Source organism: Saccostrea echinata, unplaced genomic scaffold, assembly GCF_033153115.1.
Source record: "Saccostrea echinata isolate AGI-Se365-2 ecotype Australia unplaced genomic scaffold, CSIRO_AGI_Sech_v1 ptg000045l, whole genome shotgun sequence".
Taxonomy (NCBI): Eukaryota; Metazoa; Mollusca; class Bivalvia; order Ostreida; family Ostreidae; genus Saccostrea; species Saccostrea echinata.
This window is the reverse complement of record NW_026889794.1, coordinates 2,108,526-2,128,623: the sequence shown is the minus strand read 5'-3', so window position 1 is coordinate 2,128,623 and position 20,098 is coordinate 2,108,526. Positions and strand designations below refer to the sequence as shown.

The following is a 20,098-nucleotide window of genomic DNA, read 5'->3' as shown; positions in this document are numbered from 1 at the left end:
CGTTTTTTCTGTCTGCTGTCTTTCAGACTGTCTATCTGCATTTCATACTATCCTAATTTTTTTTCTGCTTGTTTGTCCGTAATATTTCTCCAAAAGCTGTGGACTGAGGACCAGGGCAATTTCTGTATAGATGTCCCTTTCGGAATTAAATTTTAAAATATGGCCAATACATAAATTTTATAAATACACGTACATAAAAGATGCTGAATTGGCATTGTAGTCAACGCTGAGAATGAATCCACCGATTTATGAAAAGTAAGACTTTAAAATTAGAAATGTCAGTAGTCAGGTAGATAAGATTAATAGGGTTAACAATATTTATGGTGATAATATAGGATTTTAAAGAGTTTGTCTTCTTGCCCATGAGAAAAATGTTTGAATTATTCTTACTTGTTATGGATCCCCTGCGTTTTGGGATTTGCTATTTGTCTGAAAGATAATTCCTTGTTAAAATATGGTTTAAGATACAGTTATCCATTAACAATGTGCTTTTCGTTTATATATGCTGGAATGGTATATCATTTACCTGGCATTACACTAAGTGTATTATATTGAGCGTTTACAATATTTAGCGAAAATAGATTTTACAAGCGTAAATTTGATTTGATTTATTCCTTTTTAACGTGCTAGATATAAACATATACATGTACATACAAAACTTTTACCGACGTACTTCATTTAGCGGAAGATGTCTTCAGCTAAAAGGCGCTAAATATTATACACCGCCAATTATAATTCGTTTCCGAAATTTTTTTGGAGGGGGGTTGGGGGGTTGGAGTCTTCTTCTCCATGTCTCCATGCAGGAGGTATAAATAGCTGAAAATGGCCTTGACCACCGATCCCTTTATAATGATATTTGTTAAACTCTTATAGATATCCCCAAATTCACCTCACAAAAATAATGACACGAATGCTTATCTACATGTGCGTTTATTGAACTCTGTTTATTGAAATATAAGGGGAGAGAAAAATAAAGCCATTGTTGTAAGGCACATGCAGGTCGTAAAGCAGAACGGATGCGGAATCTGTGGTTTGCGATGATGTAAAATTCATATATGTATTGTTTGTATAAAAATTCAGAATTACCATGTATATATGCTTTGTTTCTATAAAAATAAAGTATGTTAACATTTGCGTCTACGTAGTCTAAACAGAACTGGGCCAGACTTATGTATTTTTTCCAAAGCAAGTTAACTGATCGAAGATGATCTAAAAATAAACAAATGGACTCGGTATAAATGCTAACCTTGGGGGTATTTGAATTTCAGAGGTTGAATGGGTGGGCAAAAACGTCTTGTGTCAATTTATACAGTATATTTTTGAATCTCTTATTTCAATTCCCCAGTTGAAATAGTGGTTTGAATGTCATATTATCCACACAATCAAGGATGATTTCAATGAAGCTGACTGAATGAATCCCTATATGTATTTCATCATGTTTTGACCATTGGACAATATTTTTTAGATGTATTTATTAGATGTATTTTATATGTCCTTATTATACACATAATGAGAAACAACAGTTTGCTTTTGATTTAATTTAGATGAAAGAGATTGAACGAAACAAGTATCCGTTTGGTGAAATATAAAGATGAAACAGCACGTAAAAAGAGCGGAATGAGAAAAAGAGAAACAATGACCGGTACACATATCAACAGGCGACAGCTTTTCTTTTGTTTTAATTTAGATCAAAGAGATTGAATGAAACAGGTATCCGTTTGGTGATCAAAGAGATTGAATGAAATAGGTATCCGTCTGGTGACATGTAAAGGTGACAACTTTATTTCGTACAGTAAAACTCTATTATACAGATCTCGGTTATAAGGAAATCTCGATTATAAGTTTATGAATCCTCTAGGTGACTTTTTGCCGTGTTTCTTGTACGGTTATAAAGAATCTCGGATATAAGGTATTACCCCCCAATTCACTTCAAGGAAATAATGAACAAGATGCTTATTTTCATGTAGCTAAGTATGCAAGTATAGTCTACTGTTTAGCGGAATATGTGGAAAGAGACACATAAACAATATTGTCCCAGGCCACCTACAGATCATGAAGTAGAGCAGATACGTAAACTGGGTTTTGTAACGATGTTAATCACATATACTATACAAGATTTATCGTTTACATCAACATTCAGTGATTACTTTATATATACACTTTGTTTTAAAGTATCCCTTAAGATAAGATACTCTATTGATTGTTTGTTCGAAATCCCTTTTGTTAAATGGACTGGGTGTTCGAAACATTACCCCAAAGATTCGCCTACAAAAATGAAATATTTTTTTCCAGATTTTCACTTTTAACATCTAAAAGAGAGCCACGTGTTGTTATGAACAGGTCTTCTTCTTCATGTCTCCATGGAGGAGGTATAAACAGCTGAAAATGGCCTTGACCACCAATCCCTTTGAATGATATTTGTTAAACTCTTATAGATATCCCCCAAATTCACCTCACAAAAATAATGACACGAATATTTATCTACATGTGCGTTTATTGAATACTGTTTATTTAAATTTAAGGGGAGAGAAAAATAAAAGCCATTGTTGTAAGGCACATGCAGGTCGTAAAGCAGAACGGATACGGAATCTGTCATTTAATGATGCAAAATTCATGTATGTGTTGTTTGTACAAAAATTCAGAATTACCTTCTATATATGCTTTGTTTCTATGAAAATAAAGTACGTTAACATTTGCGTCTACGTAGTCTAAAAAGAACTGGGCCACATTAATATAATTTTTTCATAAGTTATTAACTGATCGAAGATGATTTAAAAATAAACAAATGGACTCGGTATAAATGCTAACCTTGGGGGCTCCAAAATTGAATGTCAGAGGTTGCAATCGGTTGGCGAAACGTCTTGTGTCAATTTCAACAGTAATCTTTGAATCTCTTATTTCAATTCCCCAGTTGAAATAGTGGTTTAAATGTCATGTTATTCAAACAATCAAGGATGATTTCATTGAAGCTGACTGAATCAATGTTTTGACCATTTGACAATATTTTATTAGACATATTTAATAAGTCTATATTACACATAATGAGAAACAACAGTATGTTTTTGATTTAATTTAGATGAAACTCAAAGATATTGAACGAAACAAGTATCCGTTTAGTGAAATATAAAGGTGAAACAGCGGAACAGAAAGAGGGGAATGAGAAACAATGACCGGTACATATATCAACAGGGGGCCACCTAGCCTTTGTTTTAATTTAGATGAAAGAAAGTGATTGAAACAAGTATCCGTTTGGCGAAATATAAAGGTAAAACAGCGAATCAGAAAGAGGTGAATGAAAAATAGAGAACCAATGACCGGTACGTACATCAACGGGGAGGTAGTTTTGCTTTTGTTTTAATTTAGATCAAAGAGATTGAATGAAACAGGTATCCGTTTGGTAACATGTAAAGCTGACTAATTTGTTTCGTACAGTAAAACTCGATTGTACAGATCTCGGTTATAACGAAATCTCGATTATAAGGTTATGAATCCTCTAGCTGACTTTTCAGTATGTTTCTCATACGGTTATAAATCTTGGATATGAGGTATTATCCCTTTTTCTTTGTTACGCTCCGAAATTCTGATAGTCGTTGTATACTTCGTACTTTCTGACCGTAACAAAGACCTAAGTTTAATCAGATTGGGTATTACCCCCAATTCACCTTAAGGAAATAATGAACAGGATGCTTATTTTCATTTAGCTGAATATGCAAGACTTAGTATAGTCTACTGTTTAGGAAAATATGAGGGAAGAGAAACATAAACAATATTGTCCCAAGCTGCATGCTATTCATTAAGTAGACGGATACAAAAACTGTGATTTGTAATGTACTGCACAACAACATTTATCGTTTACATAAACATTCAGTGATTACTTTATATATAAAATTTGTTTTAAAGTATCCCTAAAGTTACTGTATTAATTGTTTGTCTGATATCCCTTTTGTTGCAATGGGCTTATCTGATCGAGATTTGTCCTTTGTCTGTCGAACGTGTTGTCATTTTCGTCGTCATCGGAGTTGTTTTCACATTTCCATCTTCCTCTCCTATGCGACTTGGTCATTTTCAATCAAACTTAAAAGTATTCATGTAAAAAAGAAAATAATTTTGTTCCAAAAGGACCATGTTCATTCTTAAAGGTGTATAATCAGGAAAAAAGTATAAATTAGGAAATAATACAGGAATATAAAAATTGGATATAGTTAATTTGATGATTTTTATTATTAAAGTTTTAAAGTATGTATAAGCTAGTCATGCAAAACAAAGATGCAACAATTATATGCATACTTAATTACATTACTCATTAATTGAGATCGACAGTTTAATCTACTGCCAGAGAAGAAAGATGAAACTAATGTACTCTGAGTATTCTAATGCAGTACGTGATAAAGTTACAGAGGAGATACCACAATAAGAAATACCAACATTGAAATAAAATATGGTTTAGAAATACCTAAGGAACATCAAAAAACTCATCTGAGGCTTCAAAGAAGAGCCAGTTGAATATTTTTATTTCAATGATTTTATAGAATAATAAGATATCATAACAAATAAGGGAAAGAGGAAACAGAGATTCATAATATCCTATTATCTGAAACTAAAAACTATTGAGACATCATAAAGAAAACAATTTAGCAACAAATTTGCAGCACTGACATACAATTATCTTCAGTCAGAGACAGACATATGATCATTTTCTTGTTGTTGTTTATTCGATACCTAGCCTACATGTAATACTTATTCATCTTAAAGTTATTATAAGACATAAAGACATCCAATAATTGTAGTTCTACATTGTAATACAAAGAATATATACAAATGCGAACAAGCTAATAATCAATTATTCAAGTAGATTCCGAGGATGGCAGTATACAGTCAGAGAATAATTGTCATGATCAAATTATAAACATTATATTCCTGATTTGATATATATCCTTGTGGAAAATCTTAAGCTGAAATATTGCCGACTCGGCGTTAAACAATATCAAACCCAACCATATAGAAATTTTCATATAGTAAACATCAATGACAATTTGTTGTAAGATCTCTTTACTTTGCTACTATGTAGTAAGTTAGTATGGAATGTATTCATCTATAAAATCGCACAAACGCACAAGGGTAGAGTTATTATTCTTTTTCCAGGCACATAAGAATATTGCTATGTTATAAAATAGAAGAAGAGATTTTTTTGATTAACATAAACATGGAGCAAGGAGCGATAACACACATATTACTTTTTTTGAAGTCATGGTAGCTCAGTTGATAGAGCACTCGTCCCGTGATTGGAAGGTCTTGTGTTCAAATCACGGCTGCGACTGACCTAAAAGGTAGCAACTGTTCCTTCGTCAAGCGCTCGGCACTTTGAAGTGAAAAGCTGCGCGTCTTTCGTATGAGACCTTAAAAACCGAGGCCCCACTTCAGGGTAGGCGTTGGCACGATAAAAGATCCATCACTACTCAATGACCCTGAGTGCCGAGTAAAGCCCTTCACCGGTATATGGTGACGTCTCTATAAGAGTGTTTGTTGTTTAACGTTCCTCTCGAGAATTTTTCACTCATATGGAGACGCCACCACCTGCCGGTGGAGGGTTGCAAATTTATACCTATACTCTGCACTCAGGGCCCTTGAGAAGTGGGGGATCTTTTTCGTGCCAACAACTTCTGCGACACGGGACCTCTTTTTCTCGGTCTCCACGTCCCGCAGTAGATTCGAACTCACGACAAAAGGGCCCCTTACTCCGCGACTCTTGAGCAAACGCTCTAACCACTGCTTCAAGCGGACGACTCTATATGAGTGAAAAATTCTCGTACGGGACGTAAACAATATACTATCAATAAATCAAACATTTTTAAAATTTCTTTAATATTTTGTTTCCATAAAGGAGTAAGGAGTTGTCAGGAATACAACGTCTAACAATGTAGGTTTTGAAAGAAATCTGACCTTCAATTTTTGCTCTAATAGTTTCATAATTAATATATCAGGCCTCAGTAAAAGGAGTGAAATCAGAAATACATCCTTAGAATGCATTTAAGAAGCTACCCTTTAATCTAGGAAATTGCAAATATTTTCGTTACTAATCATAAAAGAGAGTTATTTTAACTTAAACAAGTTAAATAGAATGTTATTGATATATTTATTTAATTAGTACATCATGGTGTAAAAATGGAATAAAACAGCTTAAGAATGGCAAATCCATGACTAACTTTCTACATTTTAAGGTGTCTTGCCGGTAACGGTAGCCTAGTGCAGGGGAGTTCGCTTCGTGATCGGGAGGTCCTGGTTCGATTCTCTTTCGCCTCGCCGCGTCATATCTTAGAAGTAAAAATAGGTAGTGAATGTTTCTTTGCTAAGCACCTAGCATTAGAAGTGAAAGTCACGGGTTTTTGGGCTGAGACCTTAAAAACTGAGGTCTAATGTCAAGGTAGGCGTTGGCACGCTAAAGAACCCTCACCGCTTAATGGGTCTGAGTGCCGAGTATAGAACTAAATTTGAAGACCTTCACCGGTAAATGGTGACGTTTCTTTAGAGTGAAAATTTCTCAAATGGGACGTAAAACAAAATATAATTAATCAATCTTTAAGGTCTCTTACCAGAAACTATAGAATTCAAATTTTAGGGGATTTAACGGAATCATTGAAATTATCGGAAATTAGTATTTTAAAAAAATTACCAGGGTGTTTCAAATATTTTATCGTTGAAGATTAACTTCAAGATTTAAGCTTGACTTTCATTCTGATTAAAGTTTGAAGTCTGATTTAATATATATCCAGATAGCAGGTTCCCTTTTCTATGAAAGAAACAAAATACGATTTTATTATTAAGATTATTACTTGTAATTGAAATAAACATATTTATGAGGTAAGCTCCCAAATGTCCAATATATCGGACATTTCAAAACTTATTTATACCGAATATGACAAATAAATAACATAGTTTTTCTTTCTTTATTTAAATCAGAAATCACTTTTCATTAATGTTATTGAAAAGATTTTATTTATGTATTTATTTTGTGTGTTTGAGATGATACGAAATTAAACTTATTTCAAAGATGTTACAATAAGTTATTCAAGTGTTTAATCATTTGCAGGATTAGATGCCAAAGTTTCTTTTGAGGAACAATAGCTTAAGGCCTTCGCGAAAAAGAAATCAAAAATGGCATCAAAGTACTCAACATAACTGTTTTAATGTCCAATATGTATATATCTTTCTCAGTACCGAAAATTGTTCCCAAATTACCTACTAATATACATGTACATTGTATCAAGATATCAGTTTTGTTCAAATTAGGGTTAATTTTCAGTGGATTTTTTGGTCGCAGTGTTCCAAGCTTGCTCTGGTATAGATATGCTATCTTTACAAAACTTTTATTTAAAACAGAAATTCTTAAAGTAAAGCAACTAAAAAGATACCCTTGGAATTATTTCATTTTTATACATTTTCATAATCAACACGAAATTATATATACCAGAGAATTAGATTCCTTACTTTATAGAGTACCGTTTATTGGAATACTATCAGTGAAACCTATCAACACATTGTAACAAACAACACGCAGGTTGTAATGTATAGCGGATATGAAATATATGGTTTGTAATGATGTAAATCACATGCACTACACAACAAAGCGTATTGCTTTACAATTTTTCTAGCAATAACTTTAATTGTTTACATACTTTGTTCTTAAAACATCCACAAATATATAAGTATTAACTTTTTTACTTAAAGGTTATTTGTTTGTTAAAATGATCTTTTCTGATTGAGGCTTGTCTGTTATCTGTCGTAGTTATTGTTGCTGTTGGAAATTATTTTTCACTTATTCATCTTCTTCAAAACCAGTTGGCCATTTTCAACCAAACATGGCCTACAGTATTCATAAATGAAGGTAACTAAAATTTCTTCTAATGAAGGGCTATGCCCCCCTTGCAATAGGAGATAATTAAGAAAAGGCATAAACAAGGTGGAGACATTTCAAAATTACAAATGCTTCTCAAAAACCAATGGGCCAGAGAAGATGAAACTGATATAATTTGAGTATTTCAATGCAGTGGATGATGAATTTTACAGATGAGCACCAAGAAAGAAATCCACATGTTAATGAAACCTGGTTAGAAATTGCCTATGGAACATCAGAACGAAGGTTTGAATTCCACCTGACTTTAAATAATTCTGATAAATGTTTGCTAAGAGAGACTCCCATTAAATCATGACCTCTTTTCACTAACATGGATGATCTTTTGTTTTGTGCTATTACAAGGTATCAGCTTACTTAATACTTTTTCAAGCAATATCCTCTTATGTTAACTTTATGTAGATCTTATAAGGGGTTTCTAGAGGAAAAATCCCCCTCAGACCACACAAATTTGATTACATAATATTGACTTTGGCACACAGTTAATAATACTAAGAGAAAAATACTAGTGCATTAAGTTTTTTTTTTAATCAGAACCCTAAGATTCTTTCAAGATGAGTCAGATTAAGTAAGTATATTTCTTTCCTTGATGTCATAGAATAATAAAATATGATTTCAAAAAATACATAACAAATAAGGAAAGAAGAGACCCACCCAAATATCCTAAGATTTATAATCCCTTATCACCCAAATTAGATATAATATATATACATAGAATAGAAGACTAGTCAGTTACAAAGTTGTACCACGGACATACACATGTCTACAGTCAGTCAGAGACAGGTTTATGATCATTTTGTTTATTTGATACCTAGCTATAAACAATATTTATCATATTAGATAACAAAGACGTTGTAAAACCTAAGGAGATCCCATAATTAGCAATGCTAAGGAGATTTTGATGGGGTAAAATAATATCAGAAATATTACATGAAATTATTTAAGCATCCCTTCTGAACAAATAATAGAAAAAAAAATTGTGTTGTGAAAATTTTGTATGATATAAAAGATATACATGCTTGCATACACCAGGCAGTCTCCTTAGAAGATATATTTCACATTCCTTGTAAGAAATATAACCTGTAATCATAACTTATGAAGAGATGCATATAATGGGAAATATTTACATTTTTTGAACTTATTGCGGTCTATTGAGTAATAGAGTATCCATGTTTTGTGATTCTTTTAACATGGTTGATAGCGCCACATATCGTCGATTAGCATTGCTACCATAATTGTAGTTCTACATTGTAATAAGTAGAATTAACCCTAGTGCAAGCAAGTAAATAAGCTCTTTTGGATTCCGGATGATGCCAGTCTACAATCAGAATATAATTATCATAAATTACAAGCATTGAATTTTTAGGTCACCTGAGTCACTCAGGTGACCTATTGCTATCTGTTTTTGTGTCGTCGTTCGTCGTTCGTCGTTCGTCGTCAATCGATCGTAAACTTTTGAACATTTTTAGCTTCTTCTCTGGAACCACTGAACCAATTTCAACCAATTTTGGCATATAGCATCTATGGGTGAAGGGGAGTAAAAATTGTGAAATTCATGGCCCCTGCCCCCCTGGGGCCTGAGGGGTGGGGCTAAAACCATCAAAATTAATGCAATCTTTAAAAATCTTCTTCTTTACTCCTGGACATCAAGCAGTCAAACTGTTGGCATGATTGTAATAAGCATTGAGCCCTCTACCAAAATTGTGAAATTCATGGCCCCAGGGTCAGGGGTTCTGGTGCTAGGGCGGGGCTCTAATGATTATATAGTGAAAATGCATTAATTCTTTAAAAATCTTCTCCTCTACTCCTGGGTATTAAGACGATGAATTAAGTACATAGTTATGATTAGCAAGAGTGCCTCTTCCAAAATTGTGAATTTCATGGCCCCTGGGTCAGGGGCTCTGGTGTTAGAGCGGGGCTCTAATGATTATATAGTGAAAATGCATTAATTCTTTGAAAATCTTCTCCTCTGCTCCTAGGTATTAAGTTGATGAATTAAGTACATAGTTATGATGAGCAAGAGTGCCTCTTCCAAAATTGTGAAATTCATGGCCCCAGGGTCAGGGGTTCTGGTGTTAGGGCGGGGCTCTAATGATTATATAGTGAAAATGCATTAATTCTTTGAAAATCTTCTCCTCTGCTCCTGGGTATTAAGACGATGAATTAAGTACATAGTTATGATTAGCAAGAGTGCCTCTTCCAAAATTGTGAATTTCATGGCCCCTGGGTCAGGGGTTTTGGTGTTAGGGCGGGGCTCTAATGATTATATAGTGAAAATGCATTAATTCTTTGAAAATCTTCTCCTCTGCTCCTGGGTATTAAGCTGATGAATTAAGTACATAGTTATGATGAGCAAGAGTGCCTCTTCCAAAATTGTGAATTTCATGGCCCCAGGGTCAGGGGTTCTGGTGTTAGGGCAAGGCTCTAATGATTATGTAGTGAAAATGCATTAATTCTTTGAAAATCTTCTCCTCTGCTCCTGGGTATTAAGCCGATGAATTAAGTACATAGTTATGATGAGCAAGAGCGTCTCTTCCGAAATTGTGAATTTCATGGCCCCTCTTGGTGAGGGGTTCCATGTGGGGGGGGGGGGGCTTTTTTTCTATATACTGAAAATAAAGTAATGCTTTGAAAATCTTCTCTGCTCCTGGGTATTGAGCTGATGAACTAAGTACATAGTTATGATGAGCAAGAGTGCCTCTTCCAAAATTGTGAATTTCATGGCCCCTTGGTCAGGGGTTCCATGTTGGGGGGGGGGGGGGAGGGGACTTATTTATTATATACTGAAAATAAATTAATGCTTTGAAAATCTTCTCCTCTGCCCCTTGGTATTAATTAAACAAACTAAATACATAGTTATGATGAGAAAGGATGCTTCTTCCAAAATTTTGAATTTCATGGCCCCTGGGTCAGGGGTTCTTGAGCTTGGGTGGGGTTCTATTGATTAATTAATAGCAAAATGCGTATATAATGCTTTGCAAAACTTCTCCTCTGCCTCTGAGTACTAAGCAAACAAGCTAAATGCAATAATATCAATGTAAATGCATGTATTAAATTTGATTATAAGTAAATGTGCCTTTTCTTTGCTTGTGGGTATCTAGGAGGCAGAGTACACAATTGTGATGTGAAGCAAATGAGAGTTATTCCCCTTTGCTAAATATTGTTAATCAAGAAATCCTTGTATATAATTTAATTAACAGGTTATTTGATTGAATGAGAATACAAGAAAGAATGTTATATATATAGAAACAAAATAAAAATGAATGTTTGGTTTAAATGAGCAAAGTATGTTCAAAGTCAGATTCTTGCCTGGAAAGCAGTATAAAAGATTGACATAAAGATTATTTATATATTTAGCAAAAGGTGTAATTGTACACAGTATGTATACTCTGTAGTGATCTAAGTTAGTGTCACTTGTAGAGGAGTTGTGGTTGACAGGAGACTGGATGTTGTTTTATACTTTATCAAAGTGAACAAAGAATCACAGAGAGCCAGAGTGACTTATTGTAATTAGTGACAAGTGGCAAATAACCACATTGTATATACCCAAGTCTGTGTGTACTGAATTGTAGCACTAGGCAAGTGACAAAAAATATCTGTATATATTCAATACCTTACACAATAGGCAAGTGTTCTTTGTATTTGTATATTTTGCATTCATTATCATCCCTGTAAGACTTAAAAAATATTATGTGAGATTTGCCTTACTTATAGAAAACATTTTTCGAGGTGAGCTTCGTAATCTTTGATTACCTATGTTTGAAATTCTTGGGCAATATTGCTTCGTCTATCAGTTAATTTTGTTTTATACTTCCATGGATCCTTTAGTGTTGTATTATACTCAGGTGACCATTAAGGCCCTTGGGCCTCTTGTTATCTGTTATTCTAGTAGAAACCTTGAAGAAAAGATTCTTTGAAATCGTCATAAAAAATAAACATTCAAGTTCATTGGTATAAATTCTGTACTCTGCTTTAACGTCCATAAGTATTCCTCTGTAAAACTGCATGTGCGAACCAAAGTACACGAAACTTACAACTTCCATGTACTAATTAAAACAATATTTCTGTATTAGAGGATAGAAGAAGAAAGGTTTGTTTGTGTGTTGTTTAACGTCCCTCTCGAGAATTTTTCACTCATATGTATACTCCACCACTTGCCGGTGCAGAGCTGCATATTTTGATCTATACTCGGAACTTAGGACCATTGAGCAGTGAGGGATCTTTTTTGTGCCAGCACCTACTGCGACACGGGACCTCGGTTTATAGTCTCATCCGAAGGACCGGTCTCCACGTCAAACAGTGGGATTCGAACCCGCGACGTAAGTCCTTACTCCGCGACTCTAGTACTAGCAAAGACGTACAAAACATTACAAAATACACTTTTAAGACTAAATATTGGCATCTATGATAATATTTGAACTTGAGTTATCTTAGTGCCATGTCATAACAAGATTAAAAGCCAAAAATATCTGACGTTTGTAATATTTTAAGGCCCTTACATAAAAAATTCCTGGAAAAATGATATGAAAGATCATACAAAGTTTATTGTTTTCCTTTCCGAAGTATTCAGGTATCAAAGTATTAATGTGTGTAAATCTTTCAGGGTACAATTATACCCAAGGTTTATTTCTGTTCTTATTTACTAAAGAATACACACAAAAGCAGAATACCGGTTTTGTTTGAAATAAGCTTCACTGGTATTTTTATACAAATGTCGTATAGGGAAGTCCTGCCTTACAAAAGATTTGCTACCTTTAAAAGCATTAAAACCTTTAAAAGGGTTTTAAGCAAAGATTCTTAAAGCAGACCAAAGAGTAAATCTGTCTTAAGGATGAAAAAGAACACATTTTCCCGTTGGAATCAATAGTGGTTTCCATATTCATACATTTTTTTCAATAAAAATGCTATTCAAAACGCCATAGAATTTAATACATTTGCTAAATATAACTTGAACGTGACATAAAGGTACATCTTTTGAGGAAACATCTAATAAACTACTAGATAAGAATGTACCGGTAAACGACTTCAAATAAGCATGCAGCAATCGTGTTAAGCACGTACGGCAATAATCACTTGTTGTTTCTTGATAAGATGAGATGCGAAAAAATATTATCCCTTGCAATAAAATTCACTTTGCCTTTTAATAACTGTTAAATCAATTGCTATGTTGAAAAACCGTTGACTTGATTATTATTTTCCTCGAGAAACCCCTTATGAAAATGTTTGCTTTTGCCTAAAACCCTGCCTTTTATAGTGAGTTATTATTCCCATCCCTTTGTTGAACAAGCTATTTCTATAGTCAAAACTCAGTCAAAAACTGCTATCGGTCCCGTTTTGTACTCACTTTTACATCAGTTGTCTTTTTAACACAGCTTAATTATTTGTTACTTTAAACCTAATCTACGACAAGTTGTCAACAGAAATATTTCCGGAAACAAATCAAACATTACTCTTTCAAGAGATATCATATTAACAATTTTATCGATTAATGAATGATTAAACTTTAAAATCTTCTTTTCCCAGGGCAGCGGTCTCTTCATACTCATGAAGCTCCTCAGCCTGGACGTGTATATCACACACACACCACACACAGAGAGAGAGAGAGAGAGAGAGAGAGAGAGAGAGAGAGAGAGACGCAAAGAGAATAATAAATAATTATACAAGATAAGAAACCAAATTCAAATATATGAATTGCAAAATACGCAGAAATAATTTCTAGAAAATGTAGATAAAAACTTCCTTAGTAAACATGATGTTGTCTTTACCGTTACAAGACCTTTGACCATCTGTACCATAGATAACGTGATATTTTTCCACTGCGCATTTGACATTGATAGTATACAAACAAATAACCTTCTTATTCCAAGCAGGTTAAGGACTCTTGTGCTTCCTGTGAAACTGGAAATTTTTACTGTAATTATTTAATAAATACCCTTTAGATAAAGCCAATCCTTTTACGATATAAAAAAAGGTGAGGTCATAAAAATAAAATAATGAGAGATCGTCGACCTCATAGCTTGGAGTTCGAGAGAAGACACATTTGGAACAATTAAAGCGGCCTTAAGTTATAGTTATTATACATTTGGATTTCATTAAAATCGTTCTAGAAGGATAACTTTTTATATTGAAAAATAATTAACAACCATCAAGATGAACGAATCAATCGCCTTAACACCCGGGCCCAGGGTGTTCGATCGATACGAGTTTGTGTCAGAATCCCCGGCGGTTGGGGTCTTCCTGCTAATTGTTTTGATATTTGCATCGCTAGTTGGGGCATTTGGAAATCTACTTATATTAGTATCTCTTTGCAAGTGTAAGATGATGAAGTCTTTAGAATGCATCTTCATCGGTAACTTGGCTATTTCTGATTTGTATGTGACTTTGGTTGCCGATCCAATGAGCATAATTGGTGAGTACGTGTTAATCTATATCCAGAATGAGATGTTACACTATGGAAATGCTTTTGTAAAATTTTAATTTGGTAGGCTAGCAGAAGTTCATTCTTAATTCATTGTGGCAGTTTCATTTAAAAAGTTGCTGGTCATTTACAGGGTGGAACATAATTCTAAGTATTTTAAAAAGTTGAGAGGAAGACGTTTAAGACAATTTAAATCAGAATGCTAGTAGTCTTGATAAGGTATATTTTTCTTTCAGCAAAACTAGAAGGTGAACCATTCTTCAATTCCATAGATGGGTTATGCCAAGGAATCGCGTACATTTGTACAATGGCTTGCGTAAATTCTCTTGGCTCAATAACGTTGATGAGTTTTAACCGTTATATTTTTATTTGCCATCACAAATATTACTACACAATTTTCAAGAAACGCACGTGCATTGCGATGTGTTTTTGCTTATATATTGTTGGTCTTACGCTTGTTCTTTTGAATTTGGCGGGAATTGGAGACCATTCGTTTGACAGGAAAAGTCTTGAATGTATATGGGACCGCATGGCGACTTATTATTACACTGTAGTCTTTTCAATCCTTTTAGTCTGGATTCCAGTTATCATTACGGGAATATTTTACTTAAAGATATTCGTAACAGTTCGCAAGAGCACGAAGAAAATTACAGAAGTCACATGCGCAGATCACAACAGGAAATCGGTTAACCTTGCACGCACATTGTTTTTCATTTACGTGATTTTTTCACTGTGTTGGATTCCATATGCCTTGATTATAGTGATAGACAGAAATGATACATTTTCTTATGAGCCACACTTGATTCTTACCGTCTTTGGTCACTTGCATCCATCAATCAACTGGCTAGTGTACTATTTCACCAACACAAAATTTCGTAAAGCTTTTGACAAACTAGTTAAGTTGAACAAACTTTTCGACTTATGCAAGAGAAAGAAGAAGGAAATACCGATTGAAATGTCGAAGACACCAACACAATCCAACGAAATTTTGACAAAAATTCAAAATTTTCATTCATCTTCAGGTACTGAATAGCGTGACAATTCCTTCCTATAAATATATTTTACTATGACTGTGCATATTATCTGTGATCAACGCGAGGACAGTGCACTTTTGTTTTAATTCAAGTGTGATTATATTTTATAGTTTGAAAAATAAAAATGATTTTTATTGAAAAGTGTAGTCTCTTGATATTATTTTTTTCTATTCAAATATATTTATTAACAAGAAAGGTGTTCAGGAAAAATGAATTCTTTTTGGGGTGAGCGGGGTTTAGATTTTAAGTTAAAATGATTAGTGAAATTGATACATGTATGTACATGTATATTGTTTCTCATTTCCTTTGAAAAATATAAAAATCCTTACTACAAAAGATACAAATACTTCGTATCAAGCAAGAACAGATTAGACGAATCCAGCGTATATATATATATATATATATATATATATATATATATATATATATATATATATATATATATATATATATATATATATATATATATATATATATATATTCATATTAATCATTCAGTTCCTGGAAACCTAACAAAATAAAATTTTCTCTAATAGGATTCTTGTCTAAGCTGATGAGGTGGTTGACTTAATATATTAAGTTCTTACCATCCGAGGAGGGGATATCTTGTTATGAGAAACGTGCAGTGAACGTCTGTGATTGGATTGTAATCCACAGCTTTAGAAGTAAATAATAAAACGAATGGTCTATCGTTCTTATGTGCAAACCAGGGATGGATCTATAAAGTTGCTCCAAATTACGTAGTTGATATATTTTATCACTAATATTGACTGTTTTTTAAAAAGACATCTATATAATAATTCTTCGTTTTACTACAGAGTAATCCTAAATCATTATATATCATTAATCGCCTCTAAATCAAAAACTCAGCTTACCGTACGTAAAAATGATAGCAAACCAAGCCTCGGATGTGGTACCGTATTCTTACATGATGACAACTTAGCAGACACCCTTAAGGACACATAAATCTCTACCAAAAAAAGCATCTCTATAATTGAAATATAATTATATTTTTTTTATTTTCCCTTATGATTTTCTTAAATTTTGTCCAGTGTGGTATATTCTATTTAGTAACTTTTTCACCTCTCCGAAAATTAATAAAATAACAAAATCATATTAATGAGCTGGGGTTCTTTATTAATTGACAGTAGAATGGCTTAAAACTTTAGCATTGGACGTTCAGAAAATGACAATTCATCGTGAAGGCAAAGGGCAGAAAAAACACTTCTTACTTACTGCTATTAGGATACCGTTAATGTATTTAAAATTGAAGAATGTTTTAAATCTAATATGAAAATATTTTAACTCAAAAGCATAACTTATTTTTAAAAAAAATTCAAATAATTTTCTGAAGCAAGGAAAAACACTAAGAAATAAAAATTGTGATTTAAAGATATTTTACCTTGAGCAGAGACATTTGAAGGTACATTTCAGTACAATCCTGCTTACATTAACTTGATAATTGACCGTTCTAATTTAGTTACATATATTCTCTATCGCTGGAGGAGATATAAAAAGGTAAAATAAGTAATTTTTTTATCTCTAAGATAATTAATACTGATTACTAAGAGTTAAAAATCGAATCTCGGATTAATTCTAAAGCTTATCATTTTTATTATTAAGTCCTTTAGTACAAATATATCTATCACTCTAAAGTTCTTAAGTGTTTGGCGTTTCTTGACAACTTTGAATTATCTGCTCAAGAACATTTTAATGAAATAACGATGGGATTAATTGAAGTATCGTAAAGAATTGCATACCTTGCTACACCTATTTCTATCAAAAATAATATTTTTTGAAAAAAAAAATTGTTAATGAATTACATTCGATGAAAAGATATCGATAGATATGCTTTGGTATTAGTCGAGGGTATCCAATACACGATGTGGTATATATAGATCAAGACAGACATGCTAGAGTCAGAATTCTGTTCACACAAACGTCTACAGGTAACTTGAAGTTTGGACTATGTGCTGAACATCTTGTTAAAAAGACCCAAGGTTTTCAGAACATCGAAGGGACTTCTGCATTAAGATCTTTAGACCTTTCCATTATCTTATTATGAACAACACAGTCTCTTTTTCGGAAGCAAGAATTTTGGAGCGTTTTGAGTTTGTGTCCGAATCCCCAGGAATTGGGGTGTTTCTTATTCTAACTTTGATATTGGCTACTTTCTTTGGTACAATGGGAAATGTGTTGATTTTAGTATCTGTTAGCAGCATCATTAAGATGAGATCGTATGAGTATATTTTCATCGGAAATCTGGCATTTTCAGACATGTATGTGACGTTGATTGCGGACCCAATGAATATTGTCAGTAAGTATGCTTGATATTTATAATTAAACGTTTTCCTGTGTTCACATTTATCGAAATTTTAAAATGGTTAAGAATAATTAATACATGTACACACTGGTGCTTCGGTTTCTCTTAAATATTCTTGGATAGTACTCATAGAAAAGTATGCAGTTAGTTAACAGCACTCTTTTATTTTTACTATTCTAGGTAAATTGGAAGGAGAAAGGTTTTTCCACTCATATCCGCGTCTATGTCCAGCAATTGCATATCTGTGCACCATATCCTGTATAAATTCCCTTGGTTCTATAACTCTAATGAGCTTCAGTCGCTACATTTTCACCTGCCACAGCAAATATTACAATAACATTTTTTCAAAAAGATCATGTATTGCGATGTGTTTTGGCCTCTATCTTATTGGTATTTTACTTGTCCTGTTGAATTTGGCAGGAATTGGAGATCACTCCTTTGATCGCAAAAGCCTTGAGTGCATTTGGGACCGAATGGCCACATACTATTACACAGTAATATTCTCTATTGTTCTTGTTTGGATCCCAGTTATGCTGACCGGGTTTTTTTACTTACGTATTTATTGTAAATTTCGTAAAAGTAGCAAACAAGTCATGGACCTTACTTCATACGACCAGCAACGAAAGTCAATGTGCTTCGCTCGTACCTTGTTTCTGATTTACCTGGTTTTCGCGACGTGTTGGGTACCATATGCACTTATTATTGTAATGGACAGGCAAGACACATTTCCCCATGAAGCACATTTGATTATCACGACGTTTGCTCACTTGCATCCATCCATCAATTGGCTGGTTTACTATATGACCAACAAAAACTTCAAATATGCTTTTAATTCAATGATGAAATTTGACATTTGTAAGAAAGAAAACATTAAAAGGATTCAGGTGCAACCAGCTCCAGAATGATTTATGGAAGATCCTGGGTTTCACGTTTGTATATCCTCGTCATGCCAAATTTATTTTAAAGGATGTGGTTTGCAAGACCACTGGAAATTATCATTCATTAATACGTTTAAAAGGCACAGAGAATTGTGATCAACCACTTTGTTTTGTAAACGGAATATTACGTATGAACGTACATGCCTTAAGTTTCTTTTTGTAGGACCTGCACATATACATTTCATGATTTAATTCCATAATTTGTTATTTATTGTAGTACATATACATGTGTTAAATTGTGGTGCACATTCAGATATGAAGCAGACAGGTTATATAATATGAATAGACTTATTTTTTGACAAATATAGAAATTACCCACCTACCCCCACTCCCTGCCAACACACAAATTCTGTATTAATATTCTTTGTTAAAAAACTGTTTTTACATTATTTATACCAGAGGGAATTCATTTGAAAATAGGTTTGACAATTTTTATTCTATTTTTGTAAAAAAAAAAATTATGTGTTGATTTTATTTAGCTCTACAGGTCGACAGTAAGAGTTTGTACAATCGTATTACTAGTAATCCAATTAAATATCAGGAGAAATCATTAAATGTTCAACTGATTTCCTTTAACACATAGAACTATCCACTGTGATGTGCTTATACTTTCTTAATCTCTTTGCTTAATCCCCTGAGAATGTGCATAAACTATAAACTTCATCTTTATTAGTAATAATATAGAGAAAATACATCATGCTAATGCTTTACACAGAAGGGAGGGCATTCGAAGACAACCAGTCAGTAAAGATAAAAATTTTAAAAAAAAATGTTATACAGATTCATAGTTCGAGTTACCTTTCATCTCTGTTGTTTCGTGACATCATTAGTGTAATATTTCTGCTTTGATGACAGGCTTTATTACTAAAGAACATGGTATCAACAGCAATTTCATTGATATCGTGATGTATAAGTAAATGACACTCCTACATATGTCAAAGAGGTATGTGCCAACGGGCAAGAAGAGGATATAAGAGGTGACGAGATTCTCCAACAAAAACCAATATGTATCAAATCGAATTATTCTGTTGACACCAAACTAAGCTGTGATCAATAGTTTGTTTATACAAGTATTCTTCGTTCAGTGACACAAAGTCAACAAGATCTATGGGCAGCAACTCTGACCCAACTCACCTTGGCCCCACTGTTCTTCAAAAAGATTTTTGAACATTTTTCCCCCTTTTGTATTCCAATGAAAAATTTACTATAATTATTTACAGTTTACTATAGTTAACTACAGTAAACACTTCGATACTCTGGAACTTTTCTTGCAATTAAAGGCATCAATATCTCTTTAGAATTTTAGAAACAATATGTGAAAATACAAGTAATATTTCCTTTAAATGTCAAAAATTGCACGTATGAATTGGAGATAATGAAATATAACTTTGATTTACTATATTAACCATAGTAAACTAAACTAATAGAATTTTTTATTAGGGACATTGGTACCTCACCCTAGTCTGAAGGTGTCAA

General features: G+C 33.3%; 2 protein-coding genes across 2 annotated transcripts; both read left to right on the top strand.

Annotated features, from left to right (window-relative positions):
- Positions 1-13,935: 13,935 nt before the first annotated feature.
- LOC133201549 (melatonin receptor type 1B-A-like) lies at positions 13,936-15,502 on the top strand. The gene is made up of 2 exons (XM_061337349.1): positions 13,936-14,318; positions 14,564-15,502. The coding sequence occupies exons 1-2, from the start codon at positions 14,060-14,062 to the stop codon at positions 15,358-15,360; spliced, it is 1,056 nt and encodes a 351-aa protein (XP_061193333.1). The 5' UTR covers positions 13,936-14,059; the 3' UTR covers positions 15,361-15,502.
- Positions 15,503-17,530: 2,028 nt separating this feature from the next.
- LOC133201788 (melatonin receptor type 1B-B-like) lies at positions 17,531-18,589 on the top strand. The gene is made up of 2 exons (XM_061337590.1): positions 17,531-17,678; positions 17,865-18,589. The coding sequence occupies exons 1-2, from the start codon at positions 17,546-17,548 to the stop codon at positions 18,587-18,589; spliced, it is 858 nt and encodes a 285-aa protein (XP_061193574.1). The 5' UTR covers positions 17,531-17,545.
- The last annotated feature ends 1,509 nt before the right edge of the window (positions 18,590-20,098 follow it).

Excerpts from the sequence above, each read along its gene's own strand:
- LOC133201549 (XM_061337349.1), top strand. The coding sequence starts at position 14,060 with ATGAACGAATCAATCGCCTTAACACCCGGGCCCAGGGTGTTCGATCGA. Across the intron at positions 14,319-14,563 it reads CGATCCAATGAGCATAATTG|CAAAACTAGAAGGTGAACCA; the intron begins GTGAGTACGTGT and ends TTTTTCTTTCAG.
- LOC133201788 (XM_061337590.1), top strand. The coding sequence starts at position 17,546 with ATGGGAAATGTGTTGATTTTAGTATCTGTTAGCAGCATCATTAAGATG. Across the intron at positions 17,679-17,864 it reads GGACCCAATGAATATTGTCA|GTAAATTGGAAGGAGAAAGG; the intron begins GTAAGTATGCTT and ends TTACTATTCTAG.